General features: G+C 37.1%; 1 protein-coding gene and 1 long non-coding RNA gene across 6 annotated transcripts in view; one reads left to right on the top strand and one right to left on the bottom strand.

Annotated features, from left to right (window-relative positions):
- Positions 1–125: 125 nt before the first annotated feature.
- On the top strand, positions 126–20347 carry LOC148053381 (uncharacterized). Of its 3 annotated transcripts, none has more exons than XR_015708878.1 (7): positions 183–249; positions 1238–2388; positions 5304–5341; positions 7128–7241; positions 10176–10340; positions 18881–18967; positions 20037–20347. It is a non-coding gene; the product is annotated as an uncharacterized LOC148053381 (long non-coding RNA). The 3 variants fall into 3 exon arrangements; XR_015708880.1 differs by having other exon boundaries at positions 226–535; XR_015708879.1 differs by lacking the exon at positions 1238–2388 and having other exon boundaries at positions 126–249.
- The window catches only part of AK9 (adenylate kinase 9), a 71676-nt gene continuing 52792 nt past the window's right edge, over positions 2382–21265 (bottom strand). For 2 of the 3 annotated variants that reach the window (XM_087777078.1, XM_087777079.1), the window contains exons 24-35: positions 19959–20178; positions 17678–17740; positions 16686–16892; positions 14383–14601; positions 11388–11601; positions 10242–10443; positions 8938–9084; positions 7109–7329; positions 5722–5918; positions 5025–5194; positions 4198–4296; positions 2382–4117 (exon numbers count right to left, since the gene is read on the bottom strand). In XM_087777078.1, coding sequence (XP_087633204.1) covers positions 3928–4117; positions 4198–4296; positions 5025–5194; positions 5722–5918; positions 7109–7329; positions 8938–9084; positions 10242–10443; positions 11388–11601; positions 14383–14601; positions 16686–16892; positions 17678–17740; positions 19959–20178 — 2149 coding nt within the window. In that variant the 3' untranslated portion in view covers positions 2382–3927. Of the gene's footprint in view, positions 4118–4197; positions 4297–5024; positions 5195–5721; positions 5919–7108; positions 7330–8937; positions 9085–10241; positions 10444–11387; positions 11602–14361; positions 14602–16685; positions 16893–17677; positions 17741–19958; positions 20179–21265 lie in introns of those variants that run through there. The other variant, XM_087777080.1, reaches the window with a different exon arrangement.

Raw genomic sequence — 21265 nt, 5'->3', positions numbered from 1 at the left:
AACATTCCGCGTCTAAGAAACCGGTGCTAGAAAAGCTGACGTTGCTCAGCGGCCGCGTGCCGGCCGCGCGCCGGCCGCGCTCCGTGCGTTCACGGCGGGAAGCGGGGAGGCGGAGCGGGGGCCGCGCAGGCCTCGCTACGCGAACGCGGGGCCGGCGTCCTTCAGGGAGAGGAAGGCTCGCAGCCTGCGGTCGAAGGCGGGCGGCCTGCGGCGCGGCTCCCGGTAGGCGCCCGCCATGGCCGCCCGCAGGTAGGGGAGGAGCTGGCAGTGCTCCGTGAACCGCGCCAGCCTCCGCCGGTGCCTCTGCCGCGCCGGCTCCGGGCTCCGGGGGTTGTGCGCTGCAAGAAGGGAAGCGGTGCCTTAGTGTCCCCTGTTCGCTTCGTGGGGTGGCGTTACAGACATTTTAAAAGGGCTCACGGCTACACCTGATGTTTTTATCCGTGGTACGGGTAGAACTGCCCTGGGCCGTGCCCGTTGACGCCAAACCAACAGAAAAATCAAGTCTGGTGTTTCGGAAGTTGCTAACTCCAAAAGGGTAATGATATTGAGAAGGATCGAGGCTTTTGCCAACAAACAACAGACCTGTGCTCGGCTGCCATCAGCGTCCCCTTCCTGGGGCCGTGAGGGGCTGGGGATCGGCGAGGCAGGGGCAGATCTGGCTAAGGCGGCGGCAGACCCCGAAATGGCGCTGCGCGGGGACAGCCCGGGCGCGGCGCGGCTGGCACGGGGCCGCTGCGGCCTTCGCACAACTGTTCGTGACCTAAATGCTTCGCCCATAAAAAAAACAAGAGCTGACTGGTACTTCAGAGGAGGAGGGAAACGTCAAGGCCGAGAACTTTACAATGAAGATAGTATTTCTTTTCGTTCTTACCTCTCTCCCCTAAGCCATATTTTGGCATACGTTAGTACTGAGTGCCAGCCCTCAGAGTATTCTTTATTATTTTAATTGTTACACTGAGGCAAAGGGGAAGGAGTGATTTAAGACAGCCAAATCATAACCATTTTTTTCCTGTAAGTGGTACTTTGTATCTCATTACGAAAACTGGACAGCATGAAGAACTGGGCTATGAGACACTTCAGCCCACTAGCTTTAAATTGTAGACAACTGCATTTAACAGCTTCTGAGTGATTTTTCAAGCATAGCTGTACGTAGAGCTCTTACAGGAGTCAAGCTTGAAGGGCACTAAATCACTCTAGTGATGTATGGTTTCCTACTCTTTTTTTTTTTTTTTTCCAGGAGTAAATCTTCCTGTATTTATGATTGATCGCCTGTACCTTCTCTTCTTGGGTACTGAAAGCAGTCCAGTATTGTTAGAAAAGCTGCAGGAGCAACTAAACCACTCTTTTCTTGTTCCCTATTTAAATGTGAGATTGGAGAGTGACATAAGTTGAAGATGAGAAAGCCTTACGTCAGATAGAAATAAGATGTAAAAAATTTCCAAGGGACAGCAATGTGAAGCACTTTGATGAAGTTTTTGATCAAGGACGGTGTGACTACTCTGAAGAGAACACCATACTAAATGATGCTGTATTTGCCAAGGAGATTTTTCAGTGTACTAGAGTGCTGTATCTTAAAGTTGGAAGCAGTTCTACCCAGCATTAGAAGAAGATAACTTGTTTTCCTGTGGTCAGACTGTTTGTCACTGCACGAGGAGAAGAGATTTGTGCACTTGCATAACCTTTCCATTTCATCATCCAGTGCTGATAATGATTTAATGATGCAATATATGAGCAAAGCATTCCTAGCCTGGACACTGTTATGTTAGCAAAGCTGTGCTAGCAATAGAACGAAATCAGTCTTTGTGGATGAAACAAACTACAGTATAAAGGCAGTTTTGCTGGCTTAAGAACTGTTCCTTTATACAGGGGCTTATCGTATGCATACACTGTTCAGTGGTCTTCCTTAACAAAGCCATGCTAGCAAAAATCTGTGGTAGTCTAGGAAAATTCCGGAGGGCTCTGGAAACTGCATGAGGAAAGACAGCGTGTGAGGAACTTTAGACAAATAATAAAGATTGCCATTATCTAAAAGAATAAGTAAAAATTCTAAATGACAAAAGGCAAGGTAAAGTTCACCCACTGAACAGGTTGGCTTACAAAAGGCAAAACCTTTTGGGGTTGAAGAAGCGTCAGTCTTGCTCCAGAAATCTCCAGCAGGACTGGAAACCAGACCAAAGAGATCTGCAGCAGAGCTGCAAACTAGGTTGTTGAAATCCTGAAAGCTGGCACTATTTAGGCTGATTGCAAACTATTAAAGATTATTAGCTGTAACTGCTACCTTGGATGGCAAAAAAACAACCAAACAAAAATTCTAAAAAATACCAAATATGAACATAGGAGACAAAGACTGAGCAACTTTCCTCAGTGAAGGAGGAATCCTAACCTCTGGTAGCTCCATGAGATGTTTTACTTCATTATTTTGTGGGCTGAGTACAAACCACTTCATTTTAATTTTGGACTGTTTGTTATGGAAAAGTAAGGTGGTTGACTGGACTCTCGATTAAATAAAAAAAGAAGTTAAAAATAATCAACGTACTGATACTCTGAACGACATTAATATTCACACCTTCCCAGATAATTTCACAAATAAGCAGGCTGATAAATAACATTAATTTCTCTGTGCTAAAAACTTAAAAATCTATTTAAATCTGCATGGGTATCTGTTCTTTCGTACTGTGTAACTTGGTGTGTTGGTAGTAAACACATGCAAAAGAAGGGCTTTTTTTGAAAATGACAGGTGTTCTATGTGCACTTAAGCTGTTTTTCAGTACAATTAGACCTCTTATTTACATATTTAGCTGATGTGTTGTTGGAGATGCGTATGATCAGAAAGTTGTCTTCAGGTTTGTTAAGTTTCATTTGACCACCTGATACAGTTGAATAAAGGCAAGCATTCAGGCACCTAAACCATTCCTCAGATAGTATTTCATCAGCTTTTCATTACAGTAATTTTAGTCATTTTTTAAGACAATTCAGGTTGTCTATGACTAGTTTAAAATGTAGTACCACCTAGATTATAACATTTTACTCTCTGTTTAAAAACTCCAGTAATGCATGTTAGAAATGTTTTCAGGGCCATCAGGTTGTTGGTGATAAAATGTCTTTAAAGTCTCATGATTTGTGAGAGATCACTTACCTATCTACCTATCCTATTAACCTTATTTTCCTCCCTGGTCCTTACACATTTCCAAGAAACTTGGCAGTGTGTACTTAAATCAGTATATAGTAGTGTTTTTCCAAGTTGGACATAAGAAAACTATACACATTGGTTATCAATGTTGTATCAGGTGATTTACTGCATTTATATAATTCATTATTTTTATAGTGTAGTATTTTATACGCTACCTTTTAAATGGCAGGCGACAAACAGCAGAGCAGTTTTTTTTACACTTAGGAATGGAAACTTTGGCTTCAAGCAGCCTACTTCATTCAGAGCTTTTATTAGAGAAGTTGCTACTCCCTAAAGAAAGAAAACAGTTTTAGAAGACCATTACAGAAATCTAGAACAAAAATATATTCAAAGCCTGATCCTGTTGTCATGCAAATCTAACAATATAGGATGATACCTAAGTTGGTGAATTGTAGAGGATAAAAAATAGTATAAAATGGGGAAGGAAGTGACCATGAATCATTTTTTTATTTCATATTCATGTCTCAGAATGTAACCAACTATCCTTAAATGATTCCAGATAGACTTGTGTCTATCCTGGTGTTAAAAATCAAAGCAAAATGTAATCTTACAAGATACAATAAACAAAAGAGTCAGAAAATCCATCAAATAATATCGCAGTTCCCCTCTGATGGTCTTACCTGTATTTTTTCCACTAAAGCTACAACATCTATTATTTTAAAGCTTTAAAAAAATTCCTCTCAATTGCAAGTACACAATTTTCAATTTAATATAATCCCCATTAATAAACATAAGACTCATATTGCATTAAAAATGAAATAAACTGGGTGGGATATACTATGCACTGCAAAATCATATGGTAAAATAGAAAAGCAAGAACTGGCCTGTTCAAGGTATCCAGCCAAAGGAAGTGCAGTGAGTAGTTTTGGCTCCTTTATTGGAGGGAGTTTACGTGGAAGCTTCAGGTTCCAGTACTTCTCTGGTAATCTAACCAGATAAAAGTAAGCACTTTTAAGATGTATAAACCTTGACATGATTAAAGGTTAAAATGCAGTTAGTATATTCACCTCATAAACTTCAGCAGTTTTTCTTCACTTTCAAAAATATATACCTTATTGTGATATTTTGCTGCATACTCTATGTTGCCAGGCACCAACGCTTCATACCTGAAGAGACGGAGCAAGACAGACTAGTAATTCACAAGAAATGTGAAACATTTGTGCAGTGTAAATTCATGAGCTACTGTGAGCCTTCTGGTAATTTAGCAAGTATAGGAACTACAAAAACGTAGCAATTGGATCATCCAAGTTTCCACCGCATGACTGACAGTTACAAGGCTCAAAATCAGAGAGAGTCTCTGCCTCAAAATCTGCTTATTAAGGGGCTTTTATAGTGCTTCTTTAGAGCTCTAGTCAAAATGCCAATTGTAGCTGTTCAGGAGATCATGAAGGGACAGCATAGACTTGACTATTACGGTTCTACCTTGGTGAGAAATTCCTGCATGCTGAGGAAATCAGTGGGACTTTATGGTGGAGCTTTTTGGATCTCTTATAAAAATTGTACTAGCTAGTTTTGCATCTACTAAGGTTTTGTGAGATTTGTTTGAACTTTGGAAGGCTTATGATAGAGAAAACTCAAACTATATCCAAGCAGTCTTCATCACAAAAGACAGTAAGCCAACATAGATCCTTGTAGAACCTGTAGGCATATGAGTTTCAAAAGGTGATTTTACATTGATTTCCAAAGCCACAGGCACAATATATAGAAGTGTAGTTGCTTTTCCTGTCCAAACCCTGAACACTATTAAAAAGTACTTTGAAAGTATTTCCTCATTAATGTGTTAATATAGGACACATAGTCTGTAATTCAGGTTATGAAAACTGGAGTGATGTACCTCTGTTTTCCATCTAGGTAAGTGACTGGACAGTATCCCTGCATTTCAGCACTTGCAGGGAATAAGGCCTTCACTTCTGCTGCAGTCAGTTTCTTTGGTAGCATATCTGGGGATGGGAGAGTGTGAGGTGCCAGTGGTGGCACATAAACCTCTGGTCTGCTCAAGAATTTCTGTAGAAAAATGAATTAAATGTTTTTGTAATGAAAGAAGCACTGTAAGACCGTTAGTCAAACTCCAGAGGACTGGCCCACACAATTTAGATACTTGTTTCTTCTACAGCACCTCTCCTAGTGTGTTGGCCCTGCTGCTGCTCTTGGGTAAGTAATTTCTTTTCCAACCCACTCTCAGTTGAAGTCATCACTATCCGTCCACCATCCATCACTATCCATTGCTATCATTAGCCACTCTATACCCCCAGTCTCCCAAAAACAGATGGAGAAAGGAGGAAATGGTTGTTTTAAAATGAATGTTTTGATCTGTGACAATTTGTAAGAGGAGCTTTGGTTTGAATGAATTGTGCTGCATTTTGTCTGCCTAGACGTTTGATAGCAGAAGTATACAGAACAAAAGCTTCAATACTAACAACACTAGTCTAATTCAGATTACGTATTGCTTGTTTCTGTATGGAATCAAAGAATCTAAGCAACAATGTTCCCTCTTCCGGTAATCCCCTCCTGACCTGCTGTCTGACACTTACGTCCAGTTCTTCCTGTGAAGCCATTTTGTAATAGTGTCCTCGAAATTCTGCAGCAAACTGCAATGACGACGTTGCAGAGCAGTCAACCAATTCACCCTTTTCTGCAAGGCTGACGGGACAGTACTGTCCAAACTCCCCCAGCCGATACTGCAGCTCTTCGGGAGTGATACATAAATCAGCAATGCCGGCTGCTTTTCCTGTTAATAAAAGCAATTAATGTTTTATTAATGAAAGACATAGAAACATCAAACATTTCTATTCAGAAATGTAAGTTTAGAAGATATTATAATTCATCATGTGAAAATGATATGAAATAATGAGAATTAAAATAGCAGTTTTTATAGATTAATACTAAAATGAAGTTGCAACCCATTTTCCCAATTAATTTTAATAACATTTTTCTAGCACTTAAGAAATATAATAATTATTAATGATGTGGGATACTCTGCATACTTAGCTTATTAGTCTGTTTTCCCTGGGACACTTTTATTTATGATTTATTGTTTTAATCCTTTGTGTTGCTAAGGAACATTTCCACCATTATTTTATTTCTTTCCATTGGTGAAAAAGAGTACAAGGTGTGAAGAAAGCCTCCGTTTTATTCATCCAGGTCTTGCAAATGCTACAGTCTCATCTGGATGAAATACAGTCAAAATCTTGAATAAAATGTCATATAAAACCCAAACTATTTAAAAATTGTGCTTTTCAAGCTTGATGTGAAAAAGTTAAATGTATTTTAAATTTGTTTTGGCTTATGACTGCAATTTTTAAGAAGGGTGCAGCCACAGAGCTGTAAAAGTTAAAACCAGAAGGTGGATATAAGATAAGGAAGTCTGTTTGCCCTTCAGAGGAATTCTAGTTAAACTGTACAGGCATGTTTAAAGGGCATATTTAATCCTGACCAGTGCTGACAGACAAAAATTAAAGTGGGAACTGTCATTTTAGACTAAAGTGGTTTTCCTCCCACAGCACAGAAATTAACTCAGATGGCATATTTAACCTTAATTCTGAACTTATAATTAACATTTTCCCCCTCCTTTCCTCTTCCTCCACTGACACTTCGGTGAAGCTGCAAGTCGTAGTTCCCCTTGTATACTTTGGGGTATCCTTTGTGATTTATCACCCAATGTTGAGGAATCTGCCATGGACCATGAGATCTCTGACTTGTTCCAGCTGTATTCTGTTACCCTGTTCTTTGGAGGATCGCCTCAGACTGTCCTGTAGTTGGTTTTGTCTTTGCTCTCTTCAAGAGATCTCTTCAAGATCTCTGCAGATGAGATCGAAGAATTTGTATGTGCCCAAGACAAAGCAAGTTGAAATGTACTCATTACACTGCAGCTTCTTAAAGAAATTAATATTATTCTGAGAAACTTTGTTTTTCTTTTACCTTCTCTTACTCTTTCCAGGTATATCTGGATTTCTTTAACAACCACTTGAACTTCCTGCAGTACTTTGTTCCAGATCCACCACTTGCTCTGAAAGGCATCAATCACACACCAGTTCTGATGCTCCTTCATATAGTAAGTCCTAATTGCATCAATGTGCTGTTTATAGCAGGAATTTTTAATAGCTAGAATCTGTGAGCTGTCATGTTCAGGGTAGGGAAGTCTGAAGACAATGAAAAATAAGACCAATTTAAGTCTGAAGATTAGATAATTTCATTGAATTTCAGGTGTAAATTCCAGAGTTCACTTCAAGTCCTTCTTACAAAATTCTGCTTATTTGACACTATAGAACATATTTGAGAAATACTGGTAATACTCTTAATAAGAAAGTATTCTTATTAAGAATATTACCAGTTACATATGAAAAGCGGCATACTTCTGATCAGGCAGTTATGTTCCGAAACAAGGAACAAAACTTTTGCTATTTGTTTCCCAAATACAACTCAATAATTTTGTAAAGGATTTGGGGTGTATCAGCACACACTAACTGACACACACTACCAATACACCATTAAATGGTACCCTAGACAAAATGCTATGAGACTTTTAAAATGGAAGTCAATTGTTTGTTGAAAAATAGGCTTAATTTTGAATTATGCTGTTGTCTGAAATCAAGAAGTAGCCATAATCCTTGGATATATTTTGAAAACTGTCATATTTACATATACATAAATGAAAATAATCCATCTAACCTCTAAAAATATTATGCAAGACCAGAAGGGGTATTTTGACTAGAACATAGAAGCGTTTCCTGTTTGGGCTGTTAATTTAAATGATGCCAAAAAAAGATAAACTGCTGTTTTAATAGGATTAATTTCTCTATAAGTTGTACTTTTCAGAAATATCTGATATTGCACATTTGATTTGTATTTAAACCTATGAAATGTAATTAGTTTGGTATTTAAAGTGAAAAGTAAATACTTTCAAGAAGATAGCATTAATGTAATTTTTTGCAGTGCAAATTGTCTTTAGGCTTTCAGTAAACAATTAAGCATTGTACTGATTACTGGATAAAAAGAAAGACAAAATGAAAGAGACATGCAATAATGCTCTAAGCTATCTGGAACTTCTTAGAAACACTTTGTCTAATGAGAACCAGGTTCTTGTACAATTTAATTTTAAGATGAATGTTCTGTTCTTTTTAATTCTCTGTCCATTTATAAACTACTTACTGCTCTTCCTCAAAAACAACCAACAGCTCTTTAAACAGAATATTTATCTCCTTAGAAAAACAAAGAAGAAGGGAGCAAGCTGAATTGGAAGGTTTAGATGAGTAACTCATGAATTGTATACGTTATTAAAATATACATTATTTCCATATTTAAAAAGAACTCCAATTACGACTTAAAAGAGAGCTTATTAGATGAAGTATCAATTTCCCTTATGATGATAATAATTGAACTGATGAATCATAAACTTCAGCAGTAGAGTGAACTAGTAACATTTCTGATGTGCAGTTTCATTAAAACCAATTTAACTCAGCAGTGGGTGCACAGCATTGCACATCTGTGACCTCAGTCATGCAATCAGGGGATCTGGCCAGAGCACGCCACAAATTCCTTACGTCTCCGTTTCTGGTCTGTGGAAATCAAAGCATTTGAATATAGAGGGACTGGCGCCCGTGTCTTTTCATATGTGGAGTTCGGAGACAGCTGGGTTACGCACCAGCTTAGCTTAGGTACAGCCTCTCTGGGTATAGCACTGAGGCACATAAATAGAGAAATGACAATATCGTGTGGATAAAAATATTGCTATCAGGGAGCATCATTACCTATTCGTGCTTTCCTTATCCAGCAGTGCTCTTCTGAACACTTCCTTTGCATCCATTTCTAATTCAAAGATTTTCACTGGAATGATCCTAGCTGATTCCAAGAGGTTTACTTGTTTTCTTGTTACAGGATATCCATCAATTACAACTCTGCATACAAACAGAAACAGAAAGACAGTTTTCCTAAGAAGTCAGTTTCTAATTAACCATTCAGACTGTGTATATTCCTAGTACATTCTCAATAGAGACAGAAGTCTACACCCATGCTACGAAGTTATCACTGCCCTGACTTGATGGACACAGTCTTCACTCCTAAGAATTTACAATCAAATTTAAAAAAAAATGAAGTAGATATAGATAGAATAAGAAATAGTAAAGAGTAAAGGAAATACACAAAGGGCAAAAGGTATAGGAATGGAAGTGGATGGCTCTGACTTATAAAAATGGTGGACTTCAAAATTCTGACACATCAGTCATTCAGAAACATAATTTTAACTATGGGAAATCTTCATATGGATGGGCAGGAGTAGTTTTCAAAGTGAAAAGTAAAATGATTTATAGTATTTGAAGAGTTTTTTTAATCATATTGAAGAAGAAATGCTTTTCACCTATTAGGCAATACTGGGGCAAAATATACTGAAAAAATATTCCAGTATTTAATATGAAAGAAAAGGTGAAAGAATTTAGATCTCAAGCTCAAATAATTTTCAGACATAATTCCAGAATTGCCTTTCCCCGTAACAGTTCTCCTTTTTGGGGAGAGGAGTTGAATGTCATGCAATCATGATCATGAAGCTTTTTAAGTCTGCCCAGTTTGGAAGGTGTTTCAGTGGCGGAGAAAAAGCCTAGGAAATCCGGAACACATATGAATGAGGTGGAAAGACTCATTGGTTTCAGTTCCTCCTTAATAACTTCAGTTGTTAACAAAACCACAAAAAGCCTTGAGTACTGAATTAGTCTGCATGACCAAAGAGAATCAGATGTGTCCAAGTTGGTACTAGAGTTGGTATAAGAGAGATAAAATGGTAGTTCTCAAAGGATAATAGAAAATATTGTCTTATTGACTGAAAAAAGGTAACTTTCATAAAGCATATTACTTGGATTTACTGGAATATACTTGAAAATTGCAGAAAATTATGCTTCAGTCTGGTTTCCCAGAGTAATATGAAGAACCTCATTTTGTACGTATTATTTTCTTAACGCATAAAGCAGTGATGTGTTTTAGTGGAATTGTTTTACAGTGATAACATGGGAGTCACTGCCTGGCGTGTCTTGAAAAAAACCCAGAACCCAAACAAGGCTCTTACCCGGTAGTATTACACACGTGATTCATCAGAGCCACATCTAGAGCCTGGATGGCCAGTTCATCAGGAACCGTCAGTCCTTTGTGAAGATGCCACTTCAACGTAAGTGCCAACTCAGTCTCTGGCTGATTGTTTAACACTAGCCGTATGGCATCTCCCATACTCAGGCGCAGTAACCCATATACACTTGCAAATTTCTTGGCAACTGCAAAACATTTTGATTTCAACACACAACTTTTATGTAAGCAACTTCACAACCCAGCAGTCTGTTACAGTATGTCCTTAGTCTTCGAAGCTAACTGCTCAGCTCATTCCCTGCGTCATTTCCAATGCATAATCTTGGTAAGTGGGTACCGAACCCTGCTTAGGCCCCTAAAGGACCCAAACCTTTGCATATTTGGAGAGCATGCCCAGTGCACTAACAGTGTTCAATTCAGCACAAACCTCAGCAGCAATAGTCAATATTATTACAAAATATCTTAGAAAATATGCTTCCACTGCTGCCCCTTTTACAGAACAGCCTAGCAGTTAGATCATTTATCCACGAAATGGGAAATATGGTTAAAATTTCCTCCTTAATATGAGATAATTTGAACCCGTCTCTTCTTTTTCCGACACCCTATTCTAATTAAGCTATGGTGTAAGCTGAATTTTCTCCTCCTCCAGTTAAAGGCAGAGACCTGTGGATTGAAAGAGTCATGGAGGAACAAGGAGAGGGGAGAAAGATGGAAATCTGTTTTATTTTAATCTAGAACAGACTGGGCAATGTGGAGTTTTGGGTTTTGGTCCTTGATCCTAGGAATATTTCTTCATTTTACATTAGATCATATTGATGGAAAGAAATAAGAAGCAATTAGAAAATAATCAGAAATAATACAAGTGGTATAAATAGTGTAAGTCTGGATTTTCTAAGTGCCAGTCCAGGTCACTAACTTCTTAAGAAGCTGGGATAAAATTCAGATGGACAGTGTATACGTATCTGACTGTCAAATGAGACACTAGAAAATGTAACCAAAAGGTTCTATGCCCAGCAAGAAAAGCAGGAAGACCAACAATACTACTGGTTTATGATTTTTTAATAACGGTAATGACAAATACAGCTTCAGTCATTAAATAAGGCTTTGCTTTATAGCCAATACTGGCTCCTACCTGTAGTCTTTCCAGATTTTGGAGGTCCCACAATTGCAATCTTAACTGGCACAGCTGGTTTAGGTTTTGGCTGACGAATATATTTGATGGGATTTTTCATAAATGTTTCTTTATTTTCTTTACTTGAAAAGAAATAAATATATTGTCGATGGATTACAGGAAAGACTGTGTTTTCATGGCTTTGTTGTGGCTTGATTACATCTCCTTCACTTAGCTGTAGCATATACAAAATGGGAAGCAGTTGATTAGGTTTGACAAAGCCTCCTCTCCCTCCGTCCTACAGAAGTGGCTTTATAGGCAGGTAGAGAAGCATCAACTGTATGAAACAAACCATCAAGGCATTCTAAAATTCATACATATGGACATAATATTTTGTCCGAATCTGAGGAACTTCCATATGTATGCAATTCTTGTACAAAAAGATGAAGTAAACCTTGAAGACAAAGAATATTCACTATTTCCAGTAGGTGGTACCGTAACACTTTCTGTCCATCAAGAGAGCGCAGTCAGAGAGGTATTATACTTTTTTAATTTTCAAAGAATAAAGAAAATAATTTTATTCCTCTGTGAACTAAAACCACTTATCTGCCTGACAGTAGAAGATACACTGAGAATACTGTATTTAGCAGAATTCATGTACAAATGAAGAAAACAGAAAAGAATATCAATACTTACATTACCGTGAAGTGTAAAACCACAACAAGGCAAGCCAAAAAAGCTTTTGGTAAAATACATACACTGCTGATGACGTCTTTCCGTCATCAGGCAGCCCAATAGAAAGTCTGTAGTGTTGATGGATGATTGAGACATAAGAGGAGCACTAATGGCAGAAATGGCCATTGGAGAAATGCTAAATGAATTCTTTGCACCACTGTTCACTATGGAAGAACTTATTCATGTCCCTGTTGCAGCCCTTCTTGGAGGAACTGCCTTAAAGTGTCAATAAAAGATGCTTTAGAACAAACTGTTGACATCTGTAGAAAAAATTGCCCGGACCAGATGGCATTCACCTTACAGTTCTAAAGGGAGTCAGAAGTGAAATTGTTACTGACTAATGTGTAACCTATTGCTTACGTTGGCCTTCCTTCCACAAAAAAGGAAAGTGGAGAAAGTGATCATTTTTTGAAAAGGCCTTGAGGATGGATCCTGGCAAACATAGTCCAGTAAATCTGACCCTGTATTGAGCAAATTGAAATATATTAAGGAAAAAACCCAGTAGTTACAGGCATACATATGAAATAATGGGGAAGAGCCAACTCAGCTTCTTGTAGAGGGAAATCGTGCCTCACAAATCTATTCGTATTCTTTGAAGGAGTCAGTAAACATACAGATAAGTTGATCTGGTTGTTACAGTAGGAGATGGGACTGTTCTACTGTGTGGCATTACCTTGCCAGACCCTTCTCTGATTCTTAGGTTCCTATTCCTGCATCAAGTCATTTCAGGGTGCTTGCCCTCATTTATAAGATGTCAGGAGTCTGTTCTACTGTATATCTGCTCCCATTCCTCCCTCAGCTATCATTTTTATTCTCTGCTTATCTAATCAGTTGCATAACTACTTCCCTCCCCCTCAAGTTTAATCTAAAAGTAATTGGCATACACTCTATCTGCCTTTCTACAAAATACCTCCGGTCCGTAATCAATGTCATCGTTTCTATTATATCCTAAAATACCCTCAAAATGATCCTATTTCCCTTTCATTATTGTCAGCACGTACATTTCCACTGTCAGCACACCACTCTCATTTTATCTAATAGCTTTCTGTAACTTCTTTCTTCTAACTGAATTGTACTTTTTCATTGGTAAAAAAGCACTATACAGCATAAATGAAAGAATGGAGAAATGGAATGACAAAAATGTAGTTAAATCTAATAGAACAAAGTGCAAGGTCTAGCGTGTAGGGACTAATAAGAATTAAAAATACAAGCTGGGGTTCAGTAATTGGAAATGACAGAAGAGAAGAAATATCTACCTCTATTAATATGTCCCTAGATTATTAGATGCCAATTTGATGCAGCCATGGAAAAGGCAATTCTGATGGTAAAACATTTTAAGTATTTTGATTATATAAAGCTGTAATAAGAGCTGATCTGTACACAATTCTGATTGCCAAGGTTAAAGAAAGATAAACGTGATCTGGAACAGGTAAAGACTCAATATGATGACTATGCAATACGGAATAAAAGTTACTTGATTAAGTAGCAGAGTGAAATGAAGGCCAAAGTATGCTTCCTTCAGGAACTTCCTGTTTTCTATATCTTGTTCACTGTTTTTTTTTAATCAGTCCTCCTTTTTATTTCTGATTTACTCACAATCCAACCTGCTTTTATTTTTAGCATTAAAACCAAAAATTTACCCACTAACCTTTCACTTGCTACCTATAAAACTGTCCCAGCCCACTTTTGGGGACAGACATGAGTACTTTCTGACCTCGACTTTCCAGCTCCCTAGTCAAATATTACAGAATTAGATTTGTTGCTCTTCAAAATTTGTAAATTTTGACAACAAAGAACTATTGCTGATGAATTACATACACTGAACATTTATTGGTTTGCTTTTTTGCCGCTGCTAGGGTTGGTAGCCACCTGTGTGGCTTCTTACAAATTCAAACTCCAAATCCTTTCAGTTTGTTTTCACTGCTTCTGGAAGGCTTTAAGACCTTCTCTGTTGTCCTGTGTTTTGTGTATCATTAAGAATTAGGCATTGCTTTCTGATTCAGTGCCACCTTTCATCATGTTGCCAATGCTAATGTAACAGATTTTACTAAATGCCTCTCAGCCTTAATTTAGCTGCAACACTGAAAAGACTAACACCTTTTATTATCAATGCTTGCTGTATTTTGTATATATTCAGTGGTGCAGTTTTGATTCAGTAATGTAGTTTTCATTAAATATTTCTGGTATTAGTTGCTACTGTCTGATAATATTTTTTCATGTGAAATATATTCTAAAAAGTATTACTTCTTGAAAATATTCTTCAGCTATTTAAGAACATTACCTTGATTGGATCCCACTGACCAAAAGAACTTGGAAATTTGTATGAGAAAACTAGCATCTTATGTGCAAGTGGCAAACTTATTGGGTAACATTTCTCAAAAATGCTTCCACGATTTTCCATTAGAGAATTCAGCTTGCTATATATTTGGTAGCGTACGATGTGAGGCTTCCGTCCTCCATTGATCTTGATTTGTGGTATTAACAATTTTTCAAGTTCTTCCTGATAAATGAAAACATAATGAAATATTAGAATTGTAAACATGATCAGATTTTTAATAATGACTGACAGTAAGATTTTCTGTGAACTATCAAGGATTTCTTGAGCATGTTCTCAGTCACCATAAATCAGCAAAATTTGATTTGAGATAAGAATTGGTCTTCCTGCCAACTGAAGTTTAAATTAGCCAGCCTATATTAAGTATCACACCATTAAAAAAAAAAAAAAAAAAGGAGGACAACCTGACAATTAACTTTAAGGAATCTACTATGGTAAAGCTAAAGCTTGAGAAGTATCTTTTATTAAAAAAATAATCAAATATCATTCTTTCCCTACTCCAGACAATTTAGGATGGCTTATTTAGTTACTCTCTAAAAATATTGCTGCTCTCTGATGACTTATTATTCCCCAGCTTATTCAACTAAAATATAAAACCAATCCATTTTCTACAGTTTTTTCTAGCAACCTAATACTTTTACACGTTTTAATGTCATCATTTAGTTTTCCATAGAAGACAAAGATTCCACAATGTCAAAGAAGACCAAAAATTAAAGAATCAGAGAACAGTAGGGTCTTGAATAATGAATCAGAAATGGTAAGTTATTTAAAGTTATTTATAAAGGCATAAATGTTCTTGGAATTAAAAAAATAATGGGAAAAATATTGAGTAAGCTATAACTAGGGGATATTAGTAGTATCTAGTCCCAATATGTAATTCTATTATAGGATACTACTTCTGTGTAATTCCTCAACTTATATACAATATCTATATAGATCCACAGTCTTGGATCTTTCCACTTAGTGTCATAAGCAGAACGCAATATAATAATGAATTCTAAAACACTAGTCACTTCTCTTGTTGCTGAGATTTATATACTTCTTGAGAGAAACAAAAGTTGCTGACTCTTTTAATTGCCTGTTCCTTTTTTGATCAAATTTTTCATCAGTTTACTAATGTGACAAATTATATGCTCCCAAATGACAGAGAGGAAAATGCTCCAAGAACTATAGTATTCCACTAGCTTTAACTTGAAACATTTTATTGTTCACATAAAGAGCTAAGTCTGTTACTGGGATTTCTTGTTTATTGTCTCTCATGGGCCTTATCCTAAATTGTTTCCAATTCTACTTTGCAAATTCAGTTTATACTCAGAAAAGTGAAATTAACCACAAGCTGCATTCGGAACCCCTAAAATTAATTTTGTGATTATCATTGGGATACATGATTATATGCATTGAACAGTCCAATGAAATTATGACATTTTATGGTCACTTTTGAAAGTTGAATATACTTTCAATTCACCTTCTTCCAAAATTAATGGGAAGGCAAATCTCTGAGCACAAAACATTAATCTTTTCCACACAGCTTATGCTTCCTTGTAGTGCAAAGAATGTTAGGAGTTTATTCTTGAGTCATCTGACATTTAACCCATTAACTATTAAAATAGTGAACCTTGAATCAGTCACACTTATGATGTTGGTAAAGGTTGGATTAATTTTGCAAATCTTACATCTATATCTTGGCTATCTACTGCTGTAAACTTTCTCTCTGGTCAGTGGATAGAGTTTCTTCTAAATCATGATTAGTTTCCTCCTGAAGTAAGATACTTAGTATATAGTAAACAAACGGCACCAATCTACTTACTGGCTTAGACGTGGGCATTACCGTTGCCGATATCTAAAGTTAGATGAGGTTACCTCATCATAGGTAATTGCACTGATTTCAAGAAAATTGCGTTACTAAGAACTGTATAAAAAATTAGAGTTGTCTAGTAAGAATTTTGCCTCTAGTTTGGTTGCCTGCATCAACTGACCTATCAAATAGGAAATAAGGACCCCAAGACTGGGTAGGTCTACCCAAAAGTTTCCTTTGTTTTTTTCGCCACAATATTAGTCTTATAAATTATATACTTTTTAAAGTATATACCTTCTTACTACAGCCTTCATCTTGCTCACATATTTAGATCATGAGTACAGCAGCATGATTGTTTACGCACTCTAACTTTTAAATTTGACAAATAAACCTGAAAACTTTTCTTGCATCATGCAATCATATAATTTAACAAAATAACCAGTGGAATAGGTACCTGTACACCTTGTAAACTGTCTATTTCTGAATCAAACTTTTCTGCAATTTCATTTTGTATGCGGTCAATAGCATCAATCTCCTGTTCTTCTTCACCCTCTTCTTCTTCTTCTTCTAAAAACTCTTCTTCAAGTATAGCTTCAACATCTTCATTTTCATTCTCATCTTCCTCCTCAGTGGCTTCATAATGCTCCTTATTTGCTAAAGCCTATAAAGGTAAAATATTTGTTATTTTATGTCTATGATACAGATGTTTTGAGGGAACATATGGTATTCTTGTCTCTTTTTTAATTAGAAAAATCATTAATTCAACAAAACCTCATTTTGGGGCATCCTTTATCGTAAGCAAAAATCTGGTAAATTCTAGAATCATATTTCAGAAGAAAATACAGAGGTATTGCATAGTGCATACAGTGAAGCATTGTACCAGTTCCAAGAGTGCTTAAAAAAGTGAAGTGCTACACTGCAGTTTTGATAAGAGGAGTATTTTTTTCATACATGGTATTGTAGCTTGGCAGGACTTTGTTATAAACAAGCATGTTAGCTGAAAGCGTATTAATGCACATGAGTACATTAATGCATTTATAAATATACTTTGTAATTGAATTTGGGCAGAAATTGTGGTACAGTCCTATTCTGGATTAACCATGGATTTGACAGGGTACTTAAAACACATGCCTAATTGCAATTAATGGGACTACTCTTATGCTTACAAATTAGATACAGTAAACACATTTGTAAATATTTTGCTGAATTGGAGCACATGTTAAGAATTCTTTTAAAATTGTTTTTTGTGTTCGTGAGTCAATAGTTTCTAAAACAATTTAAACATCATGTCAAATTCTTTTTTAAAGTAGAAGTTTCTGACAGTCTATCACATTTTTACCGTTCTAAATTGCCCTGAAAACTCTGTGACTAAAAACTCTAGAAATTTCTGAGATACGAATGCAAACACTTCTATTTAAAATCTTTCTTATTAGCTTGTTTTCTTACCTCCTGTTTCTTTTGTTTTTTTCCTGCTAAAAGTTCTTCCCTTCTTCTAGCAATCCTCTCATCCTGTTAGTGAAAAAAAGATGTAAGACAATGATATTTGCTAATAAAAGCTCTCTGAGAATTGGTAATGTGACCTAAAATTAATGTTGTTCTTTCCACCTTAAAACTCTGTTTCCAGTTGCTTCTAATGTTAAAAAATACTATCTGTGCAGCTTGAAATTTTGCAGACCAGATAGACCTCTCTACTAGGTGAATGTAAGTAAATTTTAGTAAAACTAATGTAGCAACTTCTGAGATTGAGATTAGGGGCGAAAAAAAGATGCTGATTCTGATCACACTGAAAATATTATAATATTTTTATTGGTAAACTACAGAGTTGCTAAACTTATAGGTGGTTTCTGCCATTTGGCAAAGGGGTGACTGAGTATAGTATTAAATGTGTGCTGTTCCCTATGCCTGTTTGGAACTGTCCAATTTTGAACAAGCTATAAGCATTTGAGATACAGTCCCCCATACATACTCAGTAGATACATGCCTAATACCCGATGGCTAAATCCTAACTTGGAAGTAATATGCAGAAGCATTCTACTTTAGACCAGTGGGGTTGATGGGGATTCAACCTGTAATTGCTGTTCTTGCACACTGTAATGCTGTCACCTGAACTGAGATCAGAGAAACTGAGTATGTCGACACACAGGCAATTTTAGAAATCCATGTTAACTGCAAGCGAAGTGGCCTGGATACCAGAGCATGCTAAGCAGAGCAGCAAGAAACACTGTACAGACTAATTTTCTTTATTCTTGTGACTAAACTCCGGTGTTTCTGAATGACACTGCGCTGCAGGTGTACTCATTGCTCTCAGTGTCCTATTGCCAGCTTCTTTCAGTGGAGAAGGAGACTCTAGGGTAGCATTCAACTGGTCTGTCTGCTTTTCCCAGACTCTCTGTATGTCCTCCAGCTTTAGTAACAAAAGAACGGTTAACAGTACACTCAGCAATGCTGCATTCTCACAGCACCATTCGACTTACCCACCAAGTGGATGCTATGGAAAAATACTCAATGTGTAACTAAAAACTATATTGCAATACATATGAGCAAAAATATCAGATTATTGTTACTCAGGAAATCCTGATTCTGATCTTTCCCTACTTCTTAATGCCTTTATCAATTTGTAATGCTGTTTTGTGTATGTGTTTTAAATAGGATCCTGTTATTTTCCGTTGTCATCAGGAGCCGTATTTATGCCTACACTGTTGATTAGAAGCTTGGACCCTAGGATCTGTTGCACGGGTATTTGCCACTTGAATTATCAGAGTAACTGCTTACAGGGTGAGCTTAGTACAGCACTGTAGGCTGGTCACTAGAATGCACCTTTTCCAGCAAGATTTCCAGCTTGCATCAGGAAAGACTAAATGGAGAAAATATTTTAACTCTTCTAGATTATATGCATTCTCAGAGACAACCTCTGGTACAAGCAGTTCAGAAAAATTACTGGTATTATGAGCCTTGTCCCAAATTCCATTGTACTAACTTCCTGTGTGTCAGCTGCTCTGTAGTAACTTAGGCTCAGACCTTTTCTGATAGTACGTGTGCAGTATTTTATCTCACTTTTATAGAAAGTTAGGAACCTTGAATATATTGCATGTGCTGATTGTAAATGTCTGCATAGAGGTTTCAGGTTACTTCAAGTAACTTGTAGCCTGTTCAGCAGTAGGCACAGCTTTGTTCAAATGGGAGGCTGTGCACCTGCAACAGCACTGAGAACGTGGCTTAGTGCTATTACATTTCTGTGCAGAGTATCATAGTTGGAAACACAGACACGTACACCATACAGTACCTGTGAAATCAGCCTATGGGAGATGCAGATCAACTCAGGAGCACATGCTCAGGGAGTCCGGGATGCAAAAACAGTACGGTGTGAGCTGTGTATTTGATTTTTTATGGCCATATTCACTCTCTCCATCTACTTGCCGTTTGTCCAGGACTTTCCCGATGTCTGGCATTCTGTCAGACTGCCAGTTGTCTGGCAGCACAGCTACTTTTCTTGGGCTGCGAGATATCTAAACTCCTACATGAATTAATTTCACAGAAGAGGAAAGGAGCCCTAAATTCTTTTTGGTTCCTATGGTAAATCTAGGAATGCTGTGAGTGTGTGGGGCTGTGTCTCCTGGCTCCCATATCCATTTCTCTGTGTGCTCTTCACTGCTTTGGGAGTTTTAGAATCTGTGTTCAGACCTGTGCTACTGAAATTACAAAAAAGGAGACAGGGCTGAAAACTTACCCTTATTTTTGCTTTCAGGTCTTTCAGTTTCTTTTTATTTTCCATTTTTTTATACTGTCTTTCTTTCCATTTTTTCAGACGTGGAGGAAAAAGACGGTCAAGAATGTCACTTTCTTCTACTTGAATATAAACTGCAACATCAGGACAGAGTCCTCGTTCTGACAAATACTGGGCTTCATCTAAAGTACGAGGGAAACCATCCAGTATAAATCCTGTGGACCTAATTGGAAAATAAGATATTTATCATTACACAATGTAGTTTAGAGTGCAACACAGTGAAAATGCAATTAATTTGAAAAAAAAAAACCAACCCACCAACCTCCCTTATTAAATGTATATGTTAAGAATAAATGTAAAAAAATACTTTCAGGTATTATCTTTTGACGATGTAAAACTGATACTTCACTATGTATTTTAATTGGTGTACTAACAAATGTATTTCTTCTGAGGTTTTAATGTGCTTTTAAACTTTAAAAAGCCAAAATAAATTGAGTCCTGAGTATTGCTTGTGTGACTCTAAAGTACTTCTTAGGCACTGCTCTCAAAAAAATAGTAGGTGCCTCAAACATTAGTTCGGTAACATCTGCCACAGAAAGCTTGCCACGTGAAAATTTATTTTTCAGAAATGCCTGACAATTTCTTCTCTAGTATAGGATGAGAATTTTGCCGCTCAGCATGACCTACATCTCCCTTCCAGATATTAAAAACGCGTCAGATATGACTGGAAAGCTCTATGGCTTGTTGGAGCTCTTACAATCTCAAATCAGATGAGTAGTTCTGTAAAGCTGAATGTTGTGTTAATAAGAAGTTAATATTTCTGTTTATTACTTTAGAACTTAATAGGATACATTGTAAAACTGCAGAAAACCAAAGCAGCTACGAGGAGTGCGAGTGGATGGAAGAACAGGTGGTCCTGGATGCTGTGGGAGAAAGTTGGGGGGAGGATATCGATCATGATATCTATTGTGATGAAGGTTCTCTTCTGCTATACAGTCCCTGATGAAACAGAATTTATATAATATAATATCACAACATTATGTGTAATGCTGGGTAATTTTTTGTCTTGGTGCATTTTTTTTCCTAAAACTGATCTTCCTACTTTTACACCATTAAGAGAATGTTGTCCCCTGTCTGTAGGCTGACAGGACAGAAGTTTATTTGAGGACCTTGTTTATTCTTTTTAAGGCATTTCTCATACTGTTAGGAATTGAAACCTAATGGTCAAGCTGCCAGCAGCTCTGATCTGGATGTAAATGGATAGAAGAGATTGGACATGGAAAAGGGGATTTTTCCTGCTGAAATTACAC

The sequence above is a fragment of the Nipponia nippon genome, unplaced genomic scaffold (assembly GCF_047370975.1).
Source record: "Nipponia nippon isolate SJK-2023a ecotype South Korea unplaced genomic scaffold, ASM4737097v1 scaffold_4, whole genome shotgun sequence".
NCBI lineage: Eukaryota > Metazoa > Chordata > Aves > Pelecaniformes > Threskiornithidae > Nipponia > Nipponia nippon.
This window is presented reverse-complemented; position numbering and strand designations above follow the sequence as displayed.